Source organism: Culicoides brevitarsis, chromosome 3 (assembly GCF_036172545.1).
Source record: "Culicoides brevitarsis isolate CSIRO-B50_1 chromosome 3, AGI_CSIRO_Cbre_v1, whole genome shotgun sequence".
In the NCBI taxonomy this organism is placed as follows: Eukaryota; Metazoa; Arthropoda; class Insecta; order Diptera; family Ceratopogonidae; genus Culicoides; species Culicoides brevitarsis.
Genome location: NC_087087.1, coordinates 19,312,978 through 19,339,833, shown reverse-complemented (window position 1 = coordinate 19,339,833; position 26,856 = coordinate 19,312,978). Strand labels below are relative to the sequence as shown.

At 32.5% G+C, this 26,856-nt stretch overlaps 8 protein-coding genes across 10 annotated transcripts in view; 4 read left to right on the top strand and 4 right to left on the bottom strand.

The window, feature by feature from the left end:
- Nucleotides 1–2,964, bottom strand: part of LOC134833940 (uncharacterized) — a 50,354-nt gene extending 47,390 nt beyond the window's left edge. For both annotated transcript variants that reach the window (XM_063848448.1, XM_063848447.1), the window contains exon 1: nt 2,830–2,964. In XM_063848448.1, the coding sequence (XP_063704518.1) occupies nt 2,830–2,917 (88 nt within the window). In that variant the 5' untranslated portion in view covers nt 2,918–2,964. The remainder of the gene's footprint in view (nt 1–2,829) is intronic.
- Nucleotides 2,965–5,871: 2,907 nt separating this feature from the next.
- LOC134836051 (bifunctional purine biosynthesis protein ATIC) lies at nt 5,872–8,356 on the top strand. 2 transcript variants are annotated; one of them, XM_063851184.1, is made up of 3 exons: nt 5,872–6,027; nt 6,334–6,435; nt 6,489–8,356. In XM_063851184.1, exons 2-3 carry the CDS (start codon nt 6,417–6,419, stop codon nt 8,234–8,236), a joined length of 1,767 nt encoding a protein of 588 aa, XP_063707254.1. In that variant the 5' UTR covers nt 5,872–6,027; nt 6,334–6,416; the 3' UTR covers nt 8,237–8,356. The 2 variants fall into 2 exon arrangements, with proteins under 2 accessions (XP_063707254.1, XP_063707256.1); XM_063851186.1 differs by having other exon boundaries at nt 5,877–6,023.
- LOC134836052 (uncharacterized) lies at nt 8,157–9,700 on the bottom strand. Its single transcript, XM_063851187.1, has 3 exons — nt 9,501–9,700; nt 8,730–9,443; nt 8,157–8,321 (listed from the first exon to the last, which is right to left on the bottom strand). The coding sequence occupies exons 1-3, from the start codon at nt 9,653–9,655 to the stop codon at nt 8,297–8,299; spliced, it is 894 nt and encodes a 297-aa protein (XP_063707257.1). The 5' UTR covers nt 9,656–9,700; the 3' UTR covers nt 8,157–8,296.
- Nucleotides 9,701–11,377: 1,677 nt separating this feature from the next.
- LOC134835109 (stabilin-2-like) lies at nt 11,378–13,258 on the top strand. The gene is made up of 8 exons (XM_063849974.1): nt 11,378–11,594; nt 11,651–11,779; nt 11,849–11,960; nt 12,024–12,183; nt 12,241–12,411; nt 12,465–12,818; nt 12,947–13,076; nt 13,139–13,258. Exons 1-8 carry the CDS (start codon nt 11,489–11,491, stop codon nt 13,213–13,215), a joined length of 1,239 nt encoding a protein of 412 aa, XP_063706044.1. The 5' UTR covers nt 11,378–11,488; the 3' UTR covers nt 13,216–13,258.
- A 1,990-nt stretch (nt 13,259–15,248) lies between these two features.
- LOC134834227 (pre-mRNA-splicing factor Slu7) lies at nt 15,249–17,205 on the top strand. The gene has a single exon (XM_063848812.1). It carries the CDS (start codon nt 15,309–15,311, stop codon nt 17,025–17,027), a length of 1,719 nt encoding a protein of 572 aa, XP_063704882.1. The 5' UTR covers nt 15,249–15,308; the 3' UTR covers nt 17,028–17,205.
- A 1,252-nt stretch (nt 17,206–18,457) lies between these two features.
- LOC134834860 (alkyldihydroxyacetonephosphate synthase) lies at nt 18,458–20,893 on the top strand. Its single transcript, XM_063849655.1, has 3 exons — nt 18,458–18,680; nt 19,076–20,575; nt 20,633–20,893. Exons 1-3 carry the CDS (start codon nt 18,493–18,495, stop codon nt 20,796–20,798), a joined length of 1,854 nt encoding a protein of 617 aa, XP_063705725.1. The 5' UTR covers nt 18,458–18,492; the 3' UTR covers nt 20,799–20,893.
- A 969-nt stretch (nt 20,894–21,862) lies between these two features.
- Nucleotides 21,863–24,099, bottom strand: LOC134834790 (uncharacterized). Its single transcript, XM_063849568.1, has 4 exons — nt 23,958–24,099; nt 22,654–23,892; nt 22,195–22,590; nt 21,863–22,139 (listed from the first exon to the last, which is right to left on the bottom strand). Exons 1-4 carry the CDS (start codon nt 24,078–24,080, stop codon nt 21,984–21,986), a joined length of 1,914 nt encoding a protein of 637 aa, XP_063705638.1. The 5' UTR covers nt 24,081–24,099; the 3' UTR covers nt 21,863–21,983.
- A 293-nt stretch (nt 24,100–24,392) lies between these two features.
- On the bottom strand, nt 24,393–26,480 carry LOC134834831 (uncharacterized). Its single transcript, XM_063849619.1, has 4 exons — nt 26,346–26,480; nt 25,055–26,284; nt 24,606–24,998; nt 24,393–24,550 (listed from the first exon to the last, which is right to left on the bottom strand). The coding sequence occupies exons 1-4, from the start codon at nt 26,397–26,399 to the stop codon at nt 24,455–24,457; spliced, it is 1,773 nt and encodes a 590-aa protein (XP_063705689.1). The 5' UTR covers nt 26,400–26,480; the 3' UTR covers nt 24,393–24,454.
- Between the last annotated feature and the right edge of the window lie 376 nt (nt 26,481–26,856).

Sequence of the window (26,856 nt, the reverse complement as noted above, 5' to 3'; positions counted from 1 at the left end):
ACTAAAACATGTTCGACACATGTGTGCCGGAAACTTTGTTATTGCATTCTAGGCATTATGGTGTGCCATTAAAATGATAAAGAAATCTATTTCTCAATTAATTCACAGTTGTAAGCCACCGTTAGCCCATTTTTTGTTGATTCATCGTGTGTTTGTGTGAAACACATTACTTTTTATGGCAAAGAAACGCGTGCGACACGGTTTATCATATTACATTTTTTCATAAATAAACAATTTTTTTCTATTCCAAAAATATGTAAATATAAATATGAGAAATATTTGTTTGAAAAAAATGTTTGTATAATATTCCAAATGACAATTCTGCATTTTGTCGGTCAATCGCGTACAAAGCTCTATGCATTTTATCATGAGATGACCAATAAACATATGGTTGGTGGCGTCTCGCATGCATTTGCGCGACCCGTCTTTTAAGCTAATGTAAAGATAATGACTGTCAATGCAATGAAATCTCGGTTGAATATTATATTTTATATCGCGAGCGTGGGTGCTAATAAACATATTTTTTTTCTTTTCTAAACCGGTGTGCGGTGCTGAAATGATTAAGCTAATAACAAATTTTGAAATCTCGGTTTATAACATGAAAACATATAATAGTGGTTAAGTTAAAGAAAATGAAAGAAAAGAAAAAAAATAACTTGGATGGAATGTTTGATAAAGTTTGTATTAACAGAAGCCCAACTCTAGTACTTTTAAACATACGACACTACGACACACGTGGACGACGTGACATCAATGAGTTTCATTATTTTATTATAAAACAACAACATAAGTAACAATATCTCTGAACATACAAGCAGCAAAAAAAAACATGGTACAACAAAATCATAGAAGTTTAACAAAAGGAATTTCTTTCATTATTTTATATATGTGTGTATTATATAAATAAATATATTGCCTTTTGTTGTCAACAATGTAAGTTTAAGTAAAGATTGTTATAGAATGATGAAAGAAAAAAATATTTAACATGCATTCCGATCCAACTTTTATTATTACACATTTTTGTACAAAATTTTCAATGAAGAACTAGAAATTCTTGACCATCGAGTGCTTTTTCTAACAATAAATTAGGCCGATATAAATTTATTACGAAATTTTTGTCATATTTTTTTTAAAATCTAGGTGAATTTTATCAAAAATTTATTTAATTTAATTTTAAGATTTAAAAAAATCTAGGCATGTATAAAAAAATTATTAAAAATTACATTTTAAAATTTTTCAAAAATATAGTTTAATAAAATAATTTTTATTTAATTTTTTTTTTTGAGATAAAATTTTTTAAAGAGATTTTAAGAAATGTTAAAAAAATGTAACTTTACATGAAATTTTTAACTTTTTTTTTTGCTCCATTGAATTTTCGGCAAAATATAAAAAAGAAATTCTTAAAGGTTAAAAATAAATTTATAGCAACTTTTAAAAAACAATAAATCTTTGTATATTTTTAAATAAACATGCATGTTAAATACAATGTTTAATTATTTTATAAACAACACGAAGATAACCTCATCAACGAACCAAATATAACGATTTTTGCACATCATAACCATCACACATTTAAAAAAAAACTTTTTTTTATTCACAATCTATATCCATATACGATCAAAGTCATAATATAAAGAAGAATATATCAAACGAGGCAAAAAAGAATTATTAATGTAAATTAAACATTAACTAGAATTTGTTTGTACATTAATATAAAATTGTATGCACGAAAAAAAAATGTTTTTTTTTTTATTTGTACGAACAAAGAATTTATTTATTATTGTGTGCACGGTGGTGTTGCAAAAAAGATATAGTTTATAATATATATGATGCATGCATGAACTGTAACCACATTTATAATAATAATAATAATAATATAGATAATGTATATAAAATAATAATAATAACAACTCTTGTTTTATTTTTCATTATGTTATTAATAATAATTGGATTTAATTACAAATCTTAATAAAAGCCAATTTATTAAATAAAAATAATTTCTTCAACTTTTATTATTATTTTTGTTTTGTTTATATTGTACATTGTACAAAATATATAAAATGCCGTATGTATAATTTCTTGCATACAAACAAACAAATTTTAGCAAGTCCATAAAAGTAGCAAAGTATGCATGCGAATATTCTTCTGAATGAATGAATGAGTGTATTTTATACGGATTGTACAGCAAAACATATAGCCGGCTACCAACATACACACAAAAATGTATAATAATAAAAATGTTGTTATAGAATATTGTTTATATCGTATTTGCACGTAGCAGCAAGCGAGTAGTTATGGGGAGCCGCAAGACGATGCGAAGGCAAAGAGGCGCAAAAAAGACGAAAAAGTTGTATATGCAGCAACACACAATAGAAAAAAAAACCGGATAAAAGAATTTTTCTACCGCAACAATATTATAGTAGTATATTCCTCTATGCTATCCTATATATATGTTGTATGTATAACCGGCCATGTTGCTCGATTAATTCGTTTCTTTTCTTTCTTTTTGAACCAACTATATGTGTATAATAAAATAAAATTGGTTACTTTTTTCATTATTATTATAATAATGTTTTGATAGGACAACTTTGTTCTGATTAGACATGACTAATACACTTGTATAGAATGCAATTTTAGGGCATGTGCAGTAGATGAAATCCTTCCGGGGTCAATGTAATAACTGTTACCGCACAAATACTAGTAAATAACAGAAAAAAATACATTTTGCAAGGATTGACGACGACGTGACTTTTTAGATACATATTTTTCGATATTACGCAACATTATATTAGGTTGTATTTTTAAACATTAATAAAATGTATATCTTACCTTGAAGTATACTGATTAACAGGAAAATGAATGGAAGTCCTATCGTAAACGTAAAAAATAATTTGGATATAGATGAGTAAGGCGCCATGTGTAGTTTTTAGTCATTTGGATTAATAATAATATTGAGAATGTCTCATAAACAAAATATTTTATTATTATTATTTTTATTTGATCATAATATTTAAACACGATTATTATTTTTTTTTCTTTAGTTTTTGCCGATAAAGCGCCTTTCAATTCTTTATTTATATGTTTATCACTAATAAAGATACTACAATATACTTTGTATCTATCTCTTCTTCATTCATTTTTTTTTATTAATAACATTCATTTAATTATTGTTGTTATAATGTATATGTTACACGAAATTCATACACAATTATAATAATAATACGGCAAAAACTATAAATGCTTTTTTATGTTATTTAAATATATTTGCCTTTTTTTATTTTCTTATTATTTACTTGCTTATTTATTCCTTATTCTTATGTACAACGCAGTGTGTATAATAATAATAATAATACAACAACAGTACCACCTTGCTATATGATGGAATAAAATATTATTTTTTCTCGCATTTTTATTTTTTCTCGTATTGATTTTTCTTAGAAGTTTCTCTTTTTTTATAATATTTAATAATATTTATTCCTTTTTCGGTAAAAATGTTGCTGTTGTTGCTGCGAAGGAGCTCCTGCGAATAGCAGCAACATTACTTTTGGATAAAAAAACACAAAAAAGTCAATAGTATTTAATTGTTTTTTTTTTCTTGAAGAATTCACTTTTAATTATTGTATCGAATTGTTATTAATTATTTATCAACAAACAGAAAAAAACAAAATAAAAACTCCATTTTTATCCTTTTTTTGTACACACTCTAGTGATTTTGTGTTGAGCCCACAATTTCGGCATTAAATTTGCTTAATTTCTTTCATGTGACCGATAAATCATCGAAATTTGCGTAAAAACCGAAACTTTTCCGCTTTATTTATCCTTTTTTTATTATTAAAATTGTTGTTTGTTTATTTTTTTGAAGGAAAGAAAACACAAAAATTGCATATTTTCTTGCGTGCCGGACGACAAGACAACTCGAATTGTACTGAACGACTAGGGGGACCGTAGGGTGGCAAACTGAATGAAAGGTAGTTTGAATAAGCAAAGCAAATCCGATTGTGGTATGTGTTTTTATTTTGTACTAAAACCAAAAAAGTTGACAAAAAATCAGTGTCAATTTGCCCTCAATTTTCAAGATTTCCCGGTTTTTTCGCAAATTATCACGTAATTACAGACAATTTTCCCCGATTTAATGAAAATTTTCCTTATTGCCGGTCGAAAATATTTTTTTATTTATCTCTTTTATTCGTCTCACTACCGTTTTCGCTCGGAAAGAGGCAGACATGGGTTGTGTTCGCAGGATTTGGCAGCATAAAAGTCCCAGTGCACAATTTGTGTGACCGACTGATTGTGCTATGGGCTATGGTAACTTCCGCTTTTTCTGTTTTTTCTACAGAACACGAGATGGCGTACTTTTTTGAACTGAGTCGGTGGAATCTGAATCGGCTGAACTGACTTGATTAATTGATTTAGGCGATTAATAATTTAATTTAAAAAAAGTAAAGTTCATTACAATTAAACTTATTTTGTTTTATTTAAATACGCATAGAACGTAATTTACTTTTACGACTTTATTGTCCTCAATGTGCATCGAATTTGGTTACATTTGGGTAATGGCATGAGGATCTTGGATTGCAATCAAAGCAATCTGAAAAGTGAAAAGAGATAAAAAAAAAGTAATTAAAGACAAATTTTAAGCTATCTTACTCAATCACAGTACCAATACATTGACAAACTTATCATTACATTTAACAGATCTTCGATTTGACACTTTCGATGATATCGGGCTGGTCGACATTAAGGCTAATTGCGTCGATCCTCAGTTTTTTAGAAAAGTGACACATCAAAATGGAATATTTTACTAAATCGGATTTAATTCCTTACGGAATTTATTTAACTATTACGGAATTTGGTGCTTTAAGCTTCTATTTATTTAAACAATTTGAATTCCGTTGCAAAAAAAAAAGTAAGTCAACCAAGCATTAAAATGAGTAAATCTGCATCACTTATTTGACCGCCATTGTTTAAGGGAAAATCTTATCTTGCGGCAGCCCAACAGCAGACAGTGTCTGGAGTTTATGAAACATTCCAAAATCATAACGTTCCGATGACAAAGCCAAATATTTCAAATAAACTTATTTTGAAATATGATTCAGCAAAAAAAAGTTTAAAAAAGAAAAACGGGAAAAAATTGTAACGATTTGGTTCAAAGATTGAATGTCAAATTTTGCAATCTTCGAAATCCAACTCAAGCTGCTGCAGAAATCTTTCCGAATTCGAATGAAGAATATCAAGAGTCTATGCAAATAAGAAATGGTGACGACGGTGTTGGAGTAAATGGATCTGGGTGCAAACGAAGAAGTCGAAAAAAGGATCGATCCTAACTGGCTTCCTGATGAGAATCGAAATCCTGTGGTTCAAGCACTAGTGAACATCGCCTGAAAGCTTGATGATTTTAATTTGCGTGATGAACCACACGAATTATGTAGTAAGCGAAGGGAACTGTACGACATAGATTCGTAATCACCAAACTGATTATCGTCCAAAAATTACTTCTGAAGTAACAAAAAGACTGATAGAGTTGGCTCAGTAATTAAGTCAAAATTTTTTTTTTTTTAATTATTACTGGCGCACTTTAATTGTTTATCGTTTTATTATGTTTTGTTTCATGTCTATCTCTCGTAAAACTATAAAATGTCAACTGAGCTATATCAATTTTGGTCAAATTCTCATTAGTTTTTTCTAAAAATAAAAATAAAGAAAAAGTTTTGAGCATGTTTTAGTTTTTATAAATTTGTCGCACCGTGATGATCAACCAATACAACTTCACTCTGTACCCTTTTATGATCGTTGTCATGTATTAACGTACCTCTGTCTAAACAAACTTTTTTATTATCAACATAAGCACGCCGAAAACACGTCTCCTTTTGAACATAATAAATTTAAATCATTCACCTTCTAACATTCCAACTATAAGCATCTCTTGCTCATAGTCAATCAAATTAATCAAAATTAATTTAAATCAATAAAAAAAAAGTTGTCAAAAATCACGTGTGATTTTGAATTAAAAAAAAAATCAACAAGTAGGTGAGTTTTTGTTTACACAATTTTTTTTTTGTGGCATGTCTCTTGCCGCATGTGGAGAAGCATTGTCAAAGACAAAAAGATACAAATAAATTGTTGTTGCTCTGTCGATAATCTCTTGTTGTTGTTTTCGAAACGCATCATTATCAAATAATTTGACCTTATTGCACTCCTTGCAATCATATCAGTACTTTTACAAATAAAATGCAATGTTTCAAGTATGTTACATCAAAAAGTGAGAACGAGACATGCCTCCCCGTACAATCTCGATGCGAGTTATCACAAAAAATTGTTTTTAATAAATTTCAGATTGGCACAACAACAACCAGTTAGTGTCATTGCAACTTTCGAAGTCAGTACACCGATTTTTTAGCAGCTCTTATTTTTGTAAAATGGCTTCTGGTAAATTAGGTAAGAAATTTTTAATTATTCTTTGAAGATTTTTCATCATTTTTATTTTTTAGCTTTATTAAGTGTCTCCGACAAAACGGGTCTCCTGCCCTTCGCCAAGGATTTACAACGGTTGGGATTAAAACTTGTTGCCAGTGGAGGCACTGCAAAAGCATTACGCGATGCTGGCTTGCAAGTACGTGACGTCAGTGATATTACGGGAGCTCCCGAGATGCTTGGCGGACGTGTCAAAACGCTCCATCCAGCTGTACATGCGGGAATTTTGGCTCGCAACGCAAATGCTGACGAAATCCACGATCAAGGATACGATTTCATCCAAGTTGTCGCCTGCAATTTGTACCCATTCGAGTTGACAGTTGCCAAGGCAGATGTTACTGTTGCCGATGCCGTCGAAAATATCGATATTGGTGGTGTGACGTTGCTCCGGGCTGCTGCCAAGAATCACGAACGTGTCACTGTTGTATGCGATCCGCAAGATTACAGCGTTGTGGTGAAGGAAATCGAGGCAAATGGCGATACTTTGAAGGAAACGAAGGAAAGACTTGCTTTAAAGTCGTTTACGCACACCGCAAATTACGACAATGTAATTTCAGATTATTTCCGCAAGCAATATTCTGCTGGACAATCGCAAATTAACTTACGTTACGGCATGAATCCGCATCAAAAGCCGGCTCAATTGTATACGACGTTGGAAAAACTGCCATTGACTGTCGTGAATGCCAGTCCAGGCTTCATCAACTTGTGCGACGCCCTTAACGGATGGCAATTGGTGCGAGAACTGAAACGCGCCTTGGGTCTTCCAGCAGCTACGAGTTTCAAACACGTTTCACCGGCCGGAGCTGCTGTTGGAGTGCCTTTGACCGCAACTGAGGCTAAAGTTTGCATGGTTGATGACGTTTTGGACACCTTGACACCCTTGGCAGTTGCTTATGCACGTGCTCGTGGTGCTGATCGCATGTCATCTTTTGGTGATTTCGTTGCCGTGTCCGATGTTTGTGACTTGCCAACTGCCAAGTTGATTTCCCGGGAAGTTTCAGATGGTATTATCGCACCCGGATACACTCCAGAAGCTCTCGAGCTTTTGAGAAAGAAGAAAAATGGCGGTTATTGCGTTTTGCAAATCGATCCAAATTACGAACCAAGTCCCGTCGAACGCAAAACTCTCTTCGGTCTTACGCTTGAACAAAAACGCAATGATGCCGTTATCGACAAATCCCTCTTCCAAAACGTCGTTACAGCAAATAAGAATCTCCCCGAATCTGCCGTACGTGACTTGATTGTCGCGACAATCGCTTTGAAGTTCACCCAATCAAACTCCGTGTGCTATGCCAAGGATGGTCAAGTAATTGGCATCGGAGCCGGACAACAATCGCGCATCCATTGCACACGTTTAGCTGGCGACAAAGCCGATAACTGGTGGTTGCGTCAACACCCAAAAGTCCTGAACATGCGATTCAAGGCAGGCACAAAACGTGCCGAAGTTTCTAATGCAATCGATAATTACGTTAACGGCACAGTGGGCAAGGACATGCCAATGAGTCAATTTGCCGCCATGTTTGATACGGTTCCCGAATTTTTGACGGAACAAGAACGCGTGGAGTGGTGCAGCAAGTTGACGGGCGTTTGTTTGGGCTCGGATGCCTTCTTCCCGTTCCGCGACAACATTGATCGTGCCAAATTGAGTGGAGTCTCTTTCATCGGAAGTCCCGCTGGATCTACGAATGATGCTGGCGTCATCGAAGCCTGCAATGAACATGGAATTGTAATGGCTCATACGAATTTGAGACTTTTCCATCATTAAAAAACAAAAGTTTTTTTTTATAATTTCTTTTTTTTTATTGGAACTCGTATAAAATACTGTTTAACCATCTAAGATGTCCTTCAATCTGAAATAAAAATAAAAACATTTTTTAAAAAATAATTGATTTTTTTTAAAATTTGGATCGATAAAGTTAAACAAATGAGATATCCTTTAGAAGGAAATAAAACTACAATTCGTGAAATTCTTAAATTTTTATAATTTTTCTAAAAAATAAATGTTCAATAATAATTTTTTTTTATAAGAGACAACTCTGAACTTTTAGTATTTTTCTTTTGGGAAATGAAAATTTGCAAAAAAATATTTCAAAATATTTAAATTTTTGCCATTTTTGGCTGTAGGAATTAAAAAAATAAAAATTTAAATATGTTATTAAATAGCTTAGGAAATTTCTTAAAAAGTATTTTCAATCGACAGATTTTTAAAATACCCTAAAATTTGTGAAAAGTCGAAAAATGGTAAAATTTGTCATTACCCTTGGTCTCCACTTTCGTTATCCAAGAAATTCATGGCCAAATCTCTGTCTCCTTGTCCCGATCCCGTTGGATCCAAGAAACTCATGTAATCTTTCAAATTATTCTCCTGAAGTAATTTGTTGTACTCGTTCATCGACTCCTTGTACTGCGCGATTTCCTGCCGATTCCTCACGTAAATATCATTTTTGAAGTGATTATGAAGCTGCGTCAAACTTTTCGCTGTCATGGTGAAATAAGCCTTTTCCAGTGCCAAAATACTAATTTCCACATTTGTATCGCCGCCTTTTTGTTCCTCATTCACCGCCACCCGTATTTGTTCCATAAAATATTTGTAGAATTGGTCAACTGCATCGACAAAAGTCACCAAAGCGGATGAATTGGCCTCTGCGAATCCTGCCATTTTCAATAAACCACAGACGGACTTCTTCAGAGCCGGCACAACGGCAGCTTTTGTGATTCGTGTGCCGCAATCCTTGGGATTTCCCTTCGTAAAGTCATTCTCGGTGGGACAAATGAACCAAATTGGCTTCTGGAAAACACGATCTTTGTCGATTAACGCGGAATTCGAGGGAGGAAAATCGATGTTGGGCATTAGTTGAAAGTTGAATTTGTTGTTGGAGTTGTTGGAATAGGTATCGAGCAAGGAACTGATCATTTCCGTCTGTTGATTCACTTCGACCGCTTGAGATACGAGAGCATTTTTGATGAGAAGTCTAAAAAACATTGAAAAATTAAAGGAATCAAGCTCGATAAATTGATAGGAAACTTACTTTTTGTATACTCGGGGTTCCGGTTCGTTGTTCGTTTCCTTCTCCATTACTTCTTGCAATTGAGCGATTTTGGAAGTTGTGATTTTGACGACCTTTGGTTCGGGATCTGGATGCTTTTCCATCTCTCCCCAGTGTTTTATTCTTTTTCTGTTCATTTTCTGTACTTTTTTCAATATTTAAAAAAATTAACGCAAAAAGATTGTGTTTTGTTTTGATTTTGAATAGGGTTGCCAAGTGTAAAGAAGTTTTTTATTTAAAAAATTTTCAGGGCTTTTAAATAAAAAAATTTTGGGTTTCTATTATCTTTAGACGAAGGATGAAAATAAATAAAACTCCTTCGAAAATTTTTTTTTTATTTTAAGGCCGATTCTTATTAGACGTAGATTTTTTACTGTGTTAGTTAATACATTTTTGATTTTATAAAATTAGGATATCTTGTAGAGAAGGATAAAAATTTCTTGATTTCTTAACGCTCTGTACGGGTAATATTGTATGAGTCATGGCATATTTGTATTGAATTTTAAGTATTGTTAGGGGAAAAATAGCGAAAATCAGTCGTTACTCTTTTGCTTATATATGAAAAACTGAGATAAAGGCAATATCATGAAAAACCAGGGGAAAAAAAAACGGCCAATTTTGATGAAATGTTCAACATTTTTTTCTTGAAGGATAATCGTTCCGAGCCCCATTAAAATTAGATTCTTATTTCGAATAAATAACTTTTCAAAAAGCATGGGACAAAATACTTTTAAAGAACTATAGTCATGAGCGGCCTTAATTTTAATTTAATTAAAAAAATTTTAAATTTTTTTTTGAAAAATTATTTAATATTTTTTAAATTATGTTTATTTTACATTATAAGGCTGCATCTTTTTTATTAAACTTGAAAAATTTAAAAAAAAATATTAAATTTTTCAATATAAAATTCTTAAAAATTGAAAATTATCGTGAAAAAATATGAAAAACCACCAAAAAACGGTCCATTTTGATGAAATTTTCAACTTTTTTTTTATTTTTTTTTTTTACTTCAAGTTCAAAAAAAAAAATAGAGCGGCCTTAATTTTAATTTAAGAATTTAAAAAAATATAAAAATAAAAATTATGTCTAGAATATTAAAATAAACCTTTTAAACATTTGTAGAAAACGATATCGAGCAAAAGAAAATTATAATTTTTTAAAATGTTTTAGAAGACTACATATTTTTATACAATAATTTTGAAAATTTTAATATTTAACAATTTAAATTGTAAGATTTTACAATTTATCAGTCCGGCATCTTAATTTTAGAGTCTCAGCATGATTTTAAGAAATTAATAAAAAAATATGTCGGGGGAAATCGAAAACATTTTAAATTATTGTTTTGGCCTAAAACACTATAATAATTTTCCGAACGAATTCTAACAAATTAATTATATTATTTCCTATGAAAAAATATTAATTAGCAGATAAGCTAGATACAATTAAAGGTCATGTTTGATCAACTTTATAATAAATTTTCTTTGATCTGTCTATTTTTTATTATGACTTTTATGTAAAAATAACCACACAATTCGCTCTCCATGAAAATACTTTCAAACTTATACAGCAACTCGTGCCAACTGATAGAAATAATAGAGCAAAAGCTATAAATTCTTTTGTATTCATTTAATGTGTCCATGCATTTTATATACAGCATGTAAAAAATTACTACAATGGAAAAACGCCGGTTGATGAATAAAAAAGCTTTCAACATGCTTGCAATTGTAAAGTGCAGTAGTAATAGTAGATGAGTGCAATTTTCATCATTTTAAGTTTTCGTTAGAAGAGAGGTTTCGGTTAGTTGTCGTCCAACAATCGCGGTGATTGCATCAGAGATCTTCTTCTCTCGAGAAATTTGTTCTTTAGATGGAAAATTGCAGACACAATAGACTACACTGAAGATATTTTGTTCGAAGATTCTTATCTCAGTTGTAACATCATAATAATTCGAACAGCGGTTTTACACCAAAATGAAGGTCTCAATCATCAGATTATCTAACTACAAATGTATTACATTGCTGTCGATTTTATCCGCGATTATTAGGCAAAGTGCAGCTTCTGTTTATGCTAATGCGAGTAAGTGAATCTTTAATTTGTTAAAAGGTGAAAAAATTTTGTAACTTATTTTACAGCTTGTAGTCAAGTTTTTTGTGGCATAAACTCTGTTTGTGTTCCAAGAGGAAGTTCCGCTTGTGAATGTCTTTGTCCTTATCAGTTTCAACATCAACCGAATTACGGATGTTTTCCTCCGCAATGTCGCAGTAAGTTTATTACATCAGATACACTTTTTCCGTATTCCGATATATGAATTTGTATAATCTCATTGTTAGCTAATGATGATTGTCGTCGCGATCAGTCGTGTAAAAATGGAAAATGTGTAAGTTTGTGTGTTGGAGCTTGTGGAGTCAATGCAAGATGTGAATTAACGCCACAAAGAACGATGTAATTAATTAATATTTTCTAAGGTGTTATTATATTATTTCTTCAATCACTTTTTTTTAATAGATCATGTCAATGTTACTTTGGATATATAGGTGATGCATCAGTTTTTTGCTATCCAGCACCTCCAAGTGATCTATGTAGAAGTAGATGTGGAAATAACCCCAACACAGACTGTCGAATTTTACATGGAGTTCCTCATTGCTTTTGTAAAAGTGGATTTGTGGTAAGTTTATATTTGCTATGAAATAAATAGAAAAAAATTAATAAAATTTTATGATAGAAAAATATCAATGGCGATTGCATACACGAGTGTGAAGTAGATTCGCAATGTCCAGACTTTCATTTTTGTTCAAATTATCGCTGTCTTCCGGTCTGTAAGATTTGCGACAAAGCAGGAGCAGATTGTATTGGATATGATGGTCTTCATTCGGCGGAATGTCAATGTCCCAAGGTAAGAATATCAGTTTTTGAATATTTTACTTGAAATTATTTAAACTTTCACAGAATTATCGAGGAAATCCATACAAACGATGCGAGCCTGAATGCTATGTAGATGAAGAATGTCCTTTTAACAAGCCATTTTGCCAAAATGGTCGTTGTTTCGATCCATGTCTCGTATCGTGTGGTAAAAATGCCAATTGTTTCGTCAAAGACAAGAAAGTCGCATGTGTATGTCCCCCGGGAACTGAAGGAAATCCAATGTTCCGTTGTGATCCGAAACAACGACGCGATCCTTGCAATCCCAGTCCGTGTGGCGAAAACGCTTTCTGCGAAATTGGAACAACGTGCAATGGCGTTTGTGCAATCTGTACTTGTCCAAGAGGCTTTAAAGGTGATCCAAATCGAAAATGTGTTGTGGTAAGTTAGATTATAGTTCAAATGAATGTTGTTAACAAATAGGTCAAGTTGATGTTATAATTATCATTTTTTTTCTAAATTCATTATTTTACACACAATATCTACAACAATAAAAACAAAACTTCAAGGGTACATGTAACAACGATAGCGAGTGTTTCTACAATCAAGCGTGTATAGATTATCAGTGCATCGATTTATGTAAGCCACCAGGTATCTGCGGAAAAAATGCAAATTGTACGACACGCGCACACAAAACTGGTAACTCAACTATCCTTATGCGGTTCAAGTTAAAACAAGGAGTAATTATTTTGAAATTTTAGTTTGTAGCTGTCCTGAGGGATTTTCGGGAGATCCTGCACAGGAATGCACTTCACTCAGTGTTATTCCATTATATTGAAATGTAGAAAGTATCTTCTGAATCTAAATAAATTCCTGCCAACTATGAATTTAGTTTTTTTTTTGTTTTGTTTTATCAACAAAAAATTTTAATAAATAAATAATTTTCAATAAAATTGTTGTTAAAAAAATATAAAAAAATTATTTATTTAATGATTTTAATTTAAGGCGAATAAATTTAATATTTTCATTTTTTGTCCCATGAGGATTTTCTCGAGGGGGAGGGAAATAAAAAAATAAATATTTTTGAATTTTTTGTTTGTAATTTTTTAACGTTTTTAGACGTTAAACGTTGATTCTCAACATTTATTTAATTTTAGTTTATATTATTTTAAAATTTGAACTTAAAAGTAAAGAAAAATCAACAAAATCTCCCAAAATAAAAATTTTTGAAAAAAATAATTTTGGTCACGTGACTTTCAAAAAAATGTTTTTCAACATTTCAATAGAAAATGTCGTAATTAAGCAAATTTCTTTAGTTTTTTGTATAATTTTACCATAAACAGTAATTTTTCATGATTTTTTAATATAAAAATTCCAAAATATGTCAAAAATATTTGTATTTTATATTTAATTTTTATTTTTCCCCCTGAATTTTTTCGACAAAATCCGAGGGGGGAGACAAAAAATGGATATATTAAATTTATTCGCCTAAAGAAAGTTTTTAATTTAATTTAGTTTTTTTTTAAATTTAATTTAATTTATTTTTCATTTTTCATCATCGAAATTCTTTTAAAATGTTTTCGCTTTGCCAAAAATTATATTTTTTTTATCTTCAATAAAATTTTGAAATAAAAAATCGATTTTTGACTTAAATTTAAATTTAGTTTTATGGGTTTTATTTAATTTTTCAAGCTCAAGTTAAGTCATAAGTTTTGCACAGTGGCGGATCCAGGAGCAAATTTACGGGGGGGCGATTTCATACAAAATCCAAAATTTTCATAATTTTTTTCTTATATTTTCTAAAAATTTTAAAAATTTTTTTTATCTGAGTTTCAAAATTTAGTCATTGTTGTTTTAAAAAAAAATCTACTTATTTGACCAAAAAATTAATTAAACTAAAACTGTTTAACGATTTTTATTTAAATAAGTAAAAAATTAAAAACTAATAGTTAAAAATAAATTATAATGAATAACTTAAATTTATAAAATATATTTCTATTTATAACTTAAATAACTTATAACTAATAAATAGGTAACAACTTATAACTAATAAAATTTAACATTACAACTTTTTTTTAGTATGTGGTCAGCAACAAGTACATACCCGATAATAATTTATATTTGTTGGAAATAGCTGCAAACCACATTATACATCATGCTGTTGGTCAATTAGAGCCTCACATGAAATTTTATCGGACAAATTCACCAAATTATCGAATAGCGAAAGATCATAAAGAGACGATCGAAGAACTCAAAGAAAAGTACAGCATCAACGAACCAAATCAAGTCGTCTTTGACGGCCTGGGTTACGCTGTGATAAGTAAGTTGTTAGTGGAGTTGCGATTCGATCGTGATGATGTTCTGGTAATGTCATTTGAAGGCGAATTACCTTCTGATAAAGAGCCAATGGAGCAAATGGAGTATTAATAGTAATTAGTTATAAGTATTACATTCATCACACTTATTTTTTTGTCTTGATTATTCATAAAAATTTTAAAACTAAAGACTTTTAAAATTAAAATTTAAAAAAAATATAAATACAAATATTGGTAAATTTTTTTGAAAATCTTGAACTTTGGCTGAAAAAAAGTTTAATTATCTAATGAGTAATAATTCTTTCTATTTGATGAAATTTTGGTTCATTATTAGGATTATGTTTAATTATTCAAATTTTAACTGGTTTATTTTTAGCAATACATTATACAGCAGATATTATAAAAATCTGAGTAAACGTTTTTTGAATTTTTTAGCTTAAAGTTTTTTTTTATGAAACCCTAAAACGGTAAGCTATTTTTTAAAAATTTAAACTACTGGCAACCCTAAATATTTCAATACGTCAAAAAACGTAAACAATGCGATTTTTCTGAAAAGCAATCGCAAAAATATTTATAAAAAAACTTTAATCGTGTAATTTTAAGTAAAAAATAAATCATGTCAGGAACACCGCGAGTTCCCATTTCGCAGTTGCTGCAGGACAAATCGACGGAAGATGAGCCCAAAAAGAAATCCCGCGAAGACTGGCGAAAGGCAAAGGAGCTAGAAGAAGCCCGAAAAGCAGGAACAGCACCAGCTGCCGTCGATGAAACGGGAAAAGACATCAATCCACACATCCCGCAATACATTTCCGCAGCTCCGTGGTACTACAACACGCAGGGCCCCACGTTGAAGCATCAGAGACCTCAAGAGGAAAAGCAACACGAGTTCTCGGGCATCAATGATTGGTACAAGCGAGGTGTCGATACGTCTAAAGTTGCCACAAAATATCGGAAAGGCGCTTGTGAGAATTGCGGTGCTATGACGCACAAGAAGAAGGAGTGCATGGAACGTCCCCGAAAAGTTGGTGCGAAATTCACGAATGCAAAAATCGCACCCGATGAGTTCGTGCAGCCGAAATTAAACCCGGATTACGATGGAAAACGCGACCGATGGGCAGGTTATGATCCGGCACAACACCAAGAAGTCATTGAGGAATACGAGAAAATCGAGGAAGCGAAACGACAAATGCGTGCCGAGAAATTAAAGGAAGATCCAAACGCCTCGAATGACGAAGATGAGGAAGACGAAGCAGACGAGGACAAGTATGCCGATGACTTTGACATGCCCGGCACAAAAGTCGACTCAAAACAGCGGATTACAGTCCGAAATCTTCGTATTCGTGAAGATACGGCGAAATATTTGCGAAATTTGGACCCCAATTCGGCATATTATGATCCGAAGACACGTTCCATGCGCGACAATCCGAACCCCAATGTACCGACAGACGAAACGGACTTTGCTGGCGAGAATTTCGTACGATATTCGGGTGACACACAATCTCATGCCAAAGCTCAGCTGTTCGCCTGGGAGGCATATGGCAAGGGAGTTGACGTTCATGTGTTGGCGGAACCCACGAAACTCGAATTATTGCAAAAGGAATACGAAAAAAAGAAAGACGAGATAAAATCCGAGGTCAAAAACTCCGTTTTGGAAAAATACGGCGGCGAAGAACATTTGGATGCACCACCAAAAGCACTTCTCTTGGCGCAAACCGAAACCTATGTGGAATACTCACGTTATGGCAAAGTCATCAAAGGACAGGAAAAGCCAATTATCCGGAGCAGATACGAGGAAGATGTGTACATCAATAATCACACGAGTGTCTGGGGAAGTTATTGGAAAAACTTTCAATGGGGATACAAGTGTTGTCATTCCTTCATAAAAAATTCGTATTGCGTTGGGGAATCGGGCAAAGATAAGGCGGCTGATGTTCCAGCAGTGCCATCCACGAGTCATGAAGAGCCCGAGACATCCGAAAAACAAAAAGAATCCGATTCATCGAGCAGTTCGAGCTCAAGTTCCAGCGAATCAGAGTCGGAAGACGAAGAAAAGAACAAGAAGAAACGAAAGAAGCGATCTAAGAAGAAGAAGCAAAAGGAAAAGAAACGTGAGAAGCGAAAGGCAGAGAAGGAAGCTTCTAAGCTGAAGTTGGCACTCATGCAAGAAGAAAACAACAAACGACGTGCTGAATTGCTGATGGGAATGGACGAACGAAAGAGACCTTATAACAGCATGTACGAAAATAAGGCACCAACAGAGGAGGAAATGGAAGCTTATCAGCTGAAACGAGCTCGCGAAGAGGATCCAATGTTGAAATTTATGGACAAAAAATAAAGTTTTATTTTATTTTTAATAAAAAAAAATATATTTAATAAAAATATAAATTTAATGTTTTCGTTTTTTCATTGTTTTAACCTTTTAACGGGATTTTTATTTCAAAATAAAATTCTCAAAATCGAATTTATTGGGGAAAAATTTTTTTTTTAATTTTTTTGTTTTATTAAATCAATTGTACCTATTGTACCTAAAAATCCCGTTTTATAAATTTTAATGAAAAATAATTTATTTTGAATTAAAATAAAATAATTAAATAAAAAAATTAATACTAAAATTATATAATATTTTTAAAATATTATTTTTATTTTTTCCCCTGATTTTTTTTTTTTTTTTTTTTTTTGACAAAAATAAAAAAAAAAATAAAATCATTTGTCTAAAGAATTTTCTTTATCAAAATTTGGCGGAAACCGGAAATCTACAAAAAAAATATGCAGTGGGAAAACTTTTCCACTCCGGTTGAATTAGCATATTGCAATTCGAGTTTCACCGGGTCGATTTTCCCGAAATTCTGTGAAAATAGGAAAACATTCTATTTTTTACTTTAAATTTAAAGGTGAGTTATTTAAATTAAGTTAAATATACTACCAAATAAAAACAAAACGTTAAAATAAAAAATAAAATAGTGAAAATGTATAATGATAAAGGACCATAAAAAATTCATAATATAAAGTCCTCGCCCATGTCGGAAAATTTTATTATCGTTTAGAAAAAAATATAATTTGCTTTTAATTAGTTAAAAATGAAAAAATGTGAAATAAGAATAAAATTAAAAAATATTTATAGAACATTAATTGTGCTTGTTTCATTCAATTTGACAGTAATTTTGAGTAGAAACGAAAATTCCTCCCCAATTTATTAGAAAATCAATAATGTACACAATGTTTCAACACACAGAGATACACAAACGTGCGTGCAAGAATAAATTTAAAACACAACCTGCAACGTTTACTACGATTATTATTGTGTTTTCTGTGATAAATATAGAATTTTACCGGCTTCTTGGGTAATAATTTACATTTTTGAGACAATAATGAAGACGCAAATAGATTTGGCCGTTATGTTACAACGACCACCACATGTTTTAAATATTTATAGACAGACGGTGGTTTCCCATGCATGCACGTCAACACAAAATTAATTGTTAGAATTTCACTTTTTTTCATCATTTTGTGTCCAACTTTACGACTTAAAAGACCTTTTTTTAGTAGATTGATGAAATAACTTGCATTTTTCGCAAATATTACGTTAAAATTACAACAAAGGTGTGTCAAATAATCAAAGGTGTAACATGACAATTAATTTAAAATCAAATGTGAATTTCAAATTTAGTGAATTTTTGATACTCACGAAGAACAGAAGCATATTAATTTTGTTCATCATTATTTTTTTTTACTTTTTTAGATTTAATCCGACTCTAATTAGCGTCGTTGTAAACCAGAGTAATCTAGTCAATTTGTTAGAGATGAGTAGTAATCAAACGAAAGACAATAATAATGGCAAAAATTCCACCGTACTAGACAAAACAGCTGTGAAAGAAATCAAAAGTGCAGTACCTAAAAAGCGGCAGGAGCTGCTCAAGTGGTATGGATGGGGCTACAAGGATTCGTCTTTCTCCTACGAAAATGGCCAAATTGTCTTTAATGGAACGCGGTAAGGATGTTTTCTAGATTTTTAGCAGGACGTGGTCAAAAATGATTTAAGTGACGTGGTTTGAAATTTTTTTAGTCACGTGGTTTAAAAAATTTTTAGGTCAAGTGGTTTGAAATTATTTAAGATCACGTGGTTTGAAAAAAATTTAGGTCACGTGCTTTGAAAACTTTTTAGGTCCCGTGATTTAAAAATTCAATTACTTGATCAATTCAGGTCAATGGGCTTAAATTTTTTTTTTATATCACGTGTTATGAAACTTAATCAAGTCACGTGGTTTAAATTTTTTTAAAGTCTCGTGACTTGAAAATTTTTTATATTAAAATTTGAACATTTCTTAAGTCACGTGGTCAAAAATTTAAGAAAATTAATTTAATTAAAAAAATTCTTTTTTGTAGATATCCCATTGGTGGTGGTGTATCGCTGCCGTTATTCAAGGACTACGTAATGAAACGTCTAAACATCGATTTGAGTCGCAAGCCCCAAATCCCCAGTTTGCCAACAACATTCCCCGAGCCAATTATTTGCGAAGACTTCCTCGCACAACTAAATGCGGGCAATTTCGACCATTCCATCGAAGGAGAAGATCGTTTAGTGCGTTCGCACGGCCAAACGTTGCACGATATTTATGCCCTGCGACACGGTGGCTTCAAACGAATACCCGATATTGTTGTGTGGCCCAAAAATCACGGCGATGTCGAACAATTGGTGGCTTTGGCAAACAAATTTAACGTTGCTCTTATTCCTTATGGCGGTGGAACATCTGTTTCGGGAGCCGCTTCGTGTCCGCAAAACGAAAAACGATGCATGGTGGCACTCGATACGTCGCAAATGAACCGAATGTTATGGCTGGACAAGGAAAATCTCGTGGCTTGCTTCGAGGCGGGCATCATTGGACAAGATCTGGAAACGGAGTTAAAGAAAGTCAACTTGACGGTGGGACACGAACCCGACAGCTACGAGTTTTCGAGTCTTGGGGGATGGGTGGCGACACGAGCGTCGGGCATGAAGAAGAATGTTTACGGCAACATTGAGGATATTGTGGTGCGCGTCAAAATGGTCACGTCCAAAGGCACTCTCGAACGACATATTTCGGCGCCACGTGTCTCAAGTGGGCCCGATTTCAATCACGTCATTCTCGGGTCTGAAGGAACGTTGGGCGTCGTTACGGAAGTCCAGCTTAAAGTGCGACCGTTACCTGAGGCACGGAAATACGGATCTCTCGTGTTCCCAAATTTCTCTACAGGCGTAAAATTTATGCGAGAAGTGGCCAAAAGACGATGCCAACCAGCCAGTATCCGTCTAGTTGATAATGAGCAATTCAAAATGGGTCAAACGATGCGACCGGGAAAATCTTTGATAACAAGTTGCATGGAATATATCAAAAAATCGTACCTGACAGCCGTAAAAGGTCTCAATTTGGACAGCATTGTCGTTGCAACGTTGCTTTTCGAAGGCGATACCCAAAGTGTGGCCCAGCAAGAGAAACTCATCGAAGAAATTGCCACGAAATTCGGCGGCATCTCGGCAGGCGCTAAAAACGGTGAAAAAGGCTACATGTTAACTTTCGTAATTGCGTACATTCGTGACATGGCACTCGATTATTCCGTCGTTGCGGAGTCCTTTGAAACATCTACCTCATGGGATCGTTGCGAGTCACTGTGCCGCAACGTTCGACAAACGATCGACAAGGAATGCCTGCAACACGGCATTAAGCATTACGTTGTCTCGCATCGCGTAACACAAACTTACGATGCTGGATGCTGCATTTACTTTTACTTTGGTTTCAATTATTCCGATTTGCGAGATCCCGTCCATACGTTCGAGGTGATTGAGGGAAAGGCACGCGATGAAATTTTGGCGTCCGGTGGCTCCATTAGTCATCATCACGGTGTTGGGTAAGAATTATAGTTTATTTTATATGAAAAACATTCAAAAATTAAATTTTATTTCAGAAAAATCCGGAGCAAATGGTATCCTCAAACAATATCGAATGTGGGAGTGAATCTTTTCAAAGCAGCAAAACGCGAATTAGATCCCAAAAATGTCTTTGCTGTGGGAAATTTGGTTACGGAGGACACGCAATCGAACGACGAAAACGATTTGAAAGCGAAATTGTAAAATCATTCCTAAAAAATTAAAAACACACATACTTAAAGTATTCAATCAAAGCCAAACACAAAATAAGATATTTTTATTTTATTCTTTTTTTGACCATTACGTTTGCATTTAAACATTTTTGTTCACAATTTTTATGTTAAATATTGTACCTTTATAATAGAAAAAATAAATGAATGAAATCTTTGACATAACTTTTTTGTGACCTTTTTAATTTTTATTTTTTTTAATAAGACTTTTTTATTTTGAAAATAATCCAAAAAGTTCTTAAGCAAAAATTTATTTTGTTTCGCTATTTCTCCCAAATTTTTTTAAAATCAAAAACAATAAATAATAATAAGGAATGTATAAATTGTATAATTAGTAGTTTTGAAATACATATTATTTATATTAAATTAAGTATGACGGAATAGGAGATTTTTTAGATGACAAACACAAAGAAGAGGATCTAACAGCCACAGACGGCAACGATGATGATGATGGTGGTACTCGAAATTTTCTCAATAAATTTAAACTCCTTTTCTTTTGTCCGCTTAACAAGTCCTTTAAATGCTCCTGGTATGTGGTAAATGGATTCTTCGTGTCGTCGTTCGAAATTTTTTGTATTCTTTTAATCGCAAAATGATAAAACTGTTTCTGGGAATACTTTTAAGAATGACGACAGACTATTTCTGTATTCCATGGCAAGGAATCTTACTGTGATGGCCTGATGCATTTCTACTTTGATCGTTATTCTTCGCTATTAAGTAGCAAGATTAAGTGCAAAACCAACACTCGTTCTCTCAACGAGTACGATGGGGTTTCAAGGTTGTTTCTTTTTAATCTGACACCTGACGATTTCACAAAAGCCGCTTTAAAAAATTTTGTTTTGAAAAGTCTCTATTTTGAATGAAAATATTTTCAAAATGGGAATTCCAAAACAAAGCTTGAAAAGTTTGATTAAAATACCTATCCAAGATTTAAATATATAAAAATTCCTTGGTTTAATTCAATTGGTTCAATTTTTTTTATAAACATGAATTTCAAGAAAAGTTCATAATACAAATTTTACAAAAGCAGTAAAAAAAAAAATTGAAAATCAGTTTTTCTTTTAGTCTATATTCTATCGACGTTTCATTTGAACATTTTAACGTAAAGTAGAAGAAGGTAGAATTCTAATTATTTTCTATCTTTTAGACCCTTCTAACATTACTCTTCTTCTTCCGAGCTTGCATCAGTATAATATTCTTCATCATATTGATAATAGTGGTCACGCTCTTTATATATTGTAGCTTTCCATAAATATCTATGATGGTATATGAAACGAGATTTTTTCTTGGATTTCGATACAGTTGTCGAAGGTTTCTGAAAACAGAAATATTTTTTCAATGATAAAAAAATGAACTATTTTGATACTTACGTATTTTAATGAAATTTCTGAGTGACGTTGAGAAAATTGTCGCAAGTAAACATTTTTCTCATAAAAATCAGTACGTGTAAAACGATAAGGTCCCTTTATAAGAATATTCAAACTGGGAATTCTCTGAAATAATGAACACTGTTTTGCAAACGTCAAATTGGTTTTGTAATGTGAGATAGACAAATGTTTTAAGCGACGACAATTTTTTTTCATGAAATTCCAAGTGTATCTGTGCGGGATTGGTGTGTTTGGTAGAAGCAAAGTCGTTAAGCGAGGCCATCCACAAATCATTTCTTTGAGCATCTCATAGCTCATTTCTTCATCCGAAAATGAAAAGGTTTCAATATTTGGACATTGGCGGACCAACTGGCGAATTCCACTGATTTTGATGGTGTTCTGAAAGAGAAATTTAGAAATTTATATAAAAAAATTAAATACATATAGAAATGAGATTTTTACCTCTCTGTAAGGTTGTCGAATGCGCAATGTCTTGAGATTCGGCAGAAACGAGAAATGTAGAAATGACTTGTTTGGAAGACTTGGTATGGATTGGTAATAAGTCTCTTTGATCACTAAGTGCTGCAAATTCTTCAGTTGCTCAATTGAATTCGGATTATGTTCGGCCGAGTCGAAAAAGTGTCGTGGAATTTTTCCATGCAATTCAAGGTACTCCAATTTTGGCATATTAGCAAAAATTACACGGTACTCGTATCCGGTCCAATTCGTTCCCAAATTAAGTTTTGTTAAGCCAGTGAAGGAAGATAAAATGTTCGTAATGCAAGTAATGCAATCAAAGTCTTCCTGTTCAAAATGCATTTTAAAACTTTTGACATGCGAAAAATCTAGAATTGGCTGATGATTATCACCCTTGCAAGTATACGGCTCTACTATATTCAGAGAAATTGATTGTATTGTCGGAAAACGACATAGAGCCGTAAATACAGTATCTTCGCAATGTTTATATTGTACACCAGTGATATGAGATACATCAAGTACTGTATGCTCCATTAAGTTACAATTGTTTGCGAAATAATAATAATAAGGTCCATATCCTTCCAATTGACTCAAGTTTTCCAAAGCTGCATTTGTAACCTTCCAACCTTCTGGAAAACCCTCATCATCATAAAGAACCAATTTAGAGCAAATCATTTTTTTCAAATTCATCGCGCCTTTTTCGTTAATTAGCGAGTCCTTTACATCATTTACTTTCGAAAATTCCATAGATTTCACATAGATTTCTTTTAATGACGAAGGAAAGGTTTGTAGCTCACTAAATACTCTGTAATAATTGCCAATCGTTAATTTTTCCAAGCATGGAAAATAATTCAAAATATTCCCGCGAAAATCCTTGTCTTTCGTTTCAGATCCTTTCTGTATCATTTGTGGCTCAAAAAACGTGTCTTCTATTTCGATATCGGTGATTTCTGATCCAAGTCGCAGGAAGAAATTTTTGGCAAAGTCTAACGTTTTAAAGGTTACACTTTCCAATTTGAGACAACCAAACGTTCGGTTTGTACGATTTTCAGCAGCTAATGTCGCTCCGATGTCACAATTAGGGGCCAGAAAAACGTCACACATCTTTAACTGAAAGAACTTCTTGAATTGTGAATGTGAGGTCAGGTAAAAGAAAGTAATGCAAACTTCTGAACAACGACGAATGCTCCACGAGTCTAAATATTGGAAAATTTCAAGCAACATCTGAAAAAAATTGTCGGATTTCAATATGGCGAAATACGAAAAAAATTAAAAATCAAAATTTTTACCTCAACCGGGAGATTTTCGATGGGAGAATAGCTCTCATGGCTTTTTTGTGGTTGTGCGTTCATTGTAGATGCAAATTTGGAATGTTTCGGATAATTTTCACGACAAAAATAAGCAAAAACCATGAAACGAAACGTTGCGCGTCGAAATTGAACTTTTGTTTTGTTTTCATTTCGATCACCGAAAAATTTCGATTTAGGCTGATCCAATAGCTAAAAGTGTTTCTGATTTCACAAAAGACGCTTTAAATAAATTTTGAGCGAAATGTCCCTATTTTGAATCAAAATATTTGAAAAGTCAAAAATTCTATGAAGCAAAATAATGAAAATTTCATCAAAAATTACAAAAAGGGTTTTTTTCATAAATTTTTTCAAGTGCAAGTGTAAAAATTAGCCAATTAACAAAGCATGGAACAAAAAGCTTGATATAAATTTGGCTTCTCATTTATTCATTCAAAAAGATTCAAAGTAAAACTTTTTTTTACTCTACAATACACTATCTACGAATAATGCCAATATGAATAAAAGTGATCATCAAGTTTTGGAAATGTCCAGCAAAGTTTTTTATTGGGGGTCGATCCATCCGATGATTGTTTCTAAAATAAAAAGAAGTTTAATTTTTCAATAATTTGAAACAAAACTTTAAGTTACGCGTTTTGATTCAAGCTCCAAGTGACGTTCGGCAAATCTTTCCAAATCAACCTGTGGATCATAATATTCGGTGCGTGTGACCAGAACGTTTTCCTTCTTGAAGATCTTCAAACTAGAAATGCTCTCAAATAAGGAGCATTGTTTCGTGAAACTAAGATGTGATTGAAAACGGAAAATACAAAAATATTGTAAGAAACGGCATGTATCCTTTATCATGTTCCAGGTATTTTCCGAAAAAATTGTTGCTTTTGGCAAAACCAAAGTTGTTAAACGAGGCCATCCACAAACTATTTCTTCAACCATTTCATCGTACATTGGGTCTGGCGTAAAAAAAGTTGAAATGTTTGGACATTGGCGAACAAGATTTTTAATTCCATTTATGTTGATGGTTTCCTGAAAGAGAAAAATCATGATTAATTTTAGCACATGTTTGATTGAAAATGACTTGCCTCTCCGAAGCTTTGACTAAGACGCAATGTCTTGAGATTTGGCAGGCATGAGAATTTGAGAAAACTTTCATTGGTTAGACCTGTGGTGGAAGAATCAGAAGTGTCGTAGATCAGCAAGTGCTGCAAGTTTTTTAGATCCTCAATGGAATTTGGAGTGTACTCTGAAGAATCAAAAATGCCTAGAGGAATTTTTCCACGCAACATCAGGTACTCTAATTTAGGCATAGTTGCATAAATGGGACGAAATTGGCTCTCAGTAAAATTGCCTTTCAACTTAAGTTTTGTTAAGCCAGTGAATGACAATAAAATATTCGTAATACATCCATTACAAACTGAACGGGAAGCGTATTTCACTTTTAAACTTTTGATATGAGAAAAATCCGGAAATGATTTTTGATGAAATCCTAAACAACCTCTTTTTCCGTCATACAAAGCGAGTTTAATTGATTTCAAATTTGCAAAGCGATGTAATTTCTCGAGCGGGAAGCTGTTATACACACTGATATTTATTCCTGTAACGTGACCCAGATCAATATATTTGTGCTCGAGAATGTTACAATCATTTTCCAAGTAACTTAGGGACCCATAAGCTTCCATTTCTTCAATTGTACGCAAAACTGGTTGTGTAACTTCCCAATTCTCGGAACAATCTTCATCATCGTAAGAGTAACATATCGAGCAAATCAATTTTTCCAAGTTATCTGCGCCTTTTTCTTTGATAATTTTGTCTTTCATATCAATTATATCTTTGAAATTCGAACCGTCCACGTGGATCTCCTTTAGCGACGCCGGAAAGTATTGTAGTTCATTGAATCTGTATCCATCTATTACTAATTTTTCTAAATTAGGAAAATTATTCAAAATATTCCCGCGAAAATGCTTGTCTTGAGTTTCTGATCCTTTTTGTATCATTTGAGGCTGGAAAAACGTATGTTTTAATCTAATTTCGGTGATTTCTTCTCCCAATCGCATAAAAAATTTTTTTGCAAACGCAAATGTCTTGAAATTCACAGTCTCCAGTGTAAGATGATCAAAAGTGCGTTTTGTACGTCTTTCGGGTGCAAACAACTTTCCGATGCCACAACTAGCATCCAGATAAATGTCACACAATGTTAACTTGAAGAATTGCTTGAATTCTGGACGTAAAGTCAAGTAGTAAAACGTGATGCAAACTTCTGAGCAGCGACGAATGGTCCACGAATCCAAATATTTAAAGATTTTAAAGTAAATCTGAAAAAAAAATATCAACATGGCGAAAGTAAAAAAAAACATTAAAAAATTAGTTTTTTACCTCAACTGGGAAAATTCCAATGAGCGACGAGCTTTGTTGCGGTTCAGTGTCCATTTTTAAAGCAAATTTAACTCTTTTTGGAGGATTTCTCACAAAAAAATCAGGAAAAAGTTAGGAGACGAAACGATATGAGCTTTTTTTTATTTCTTTTCGATCGCCGGAAAATTTCGATTCATCAGTTTCAATCGTCGCAATTAGGCTGCTCCAACTAAATTTAAACAAGTCGAGTTTAATACCGCATTTTTTCTTCGAAATGCGGTAAAAAATAAGGTTTGAAATTTTTAAAAACCGAAAAAAAAATAAATAAGTTTACAAAATGACAAAATTTAACAATGTTTAACCATATTTTAGGGAACACTTTTTAATTAATTTTTTAAAAAATTTTTTTTTTAAATTTGTTTTATTGGATTTTCGGTTAGTTTTGTTTGAAGTGGCTTAAATAACTTATTATTTTTCTTTGTTAAACATTTTGAACTACATATTTATATTTTATGAACATTCCGAATAAAGA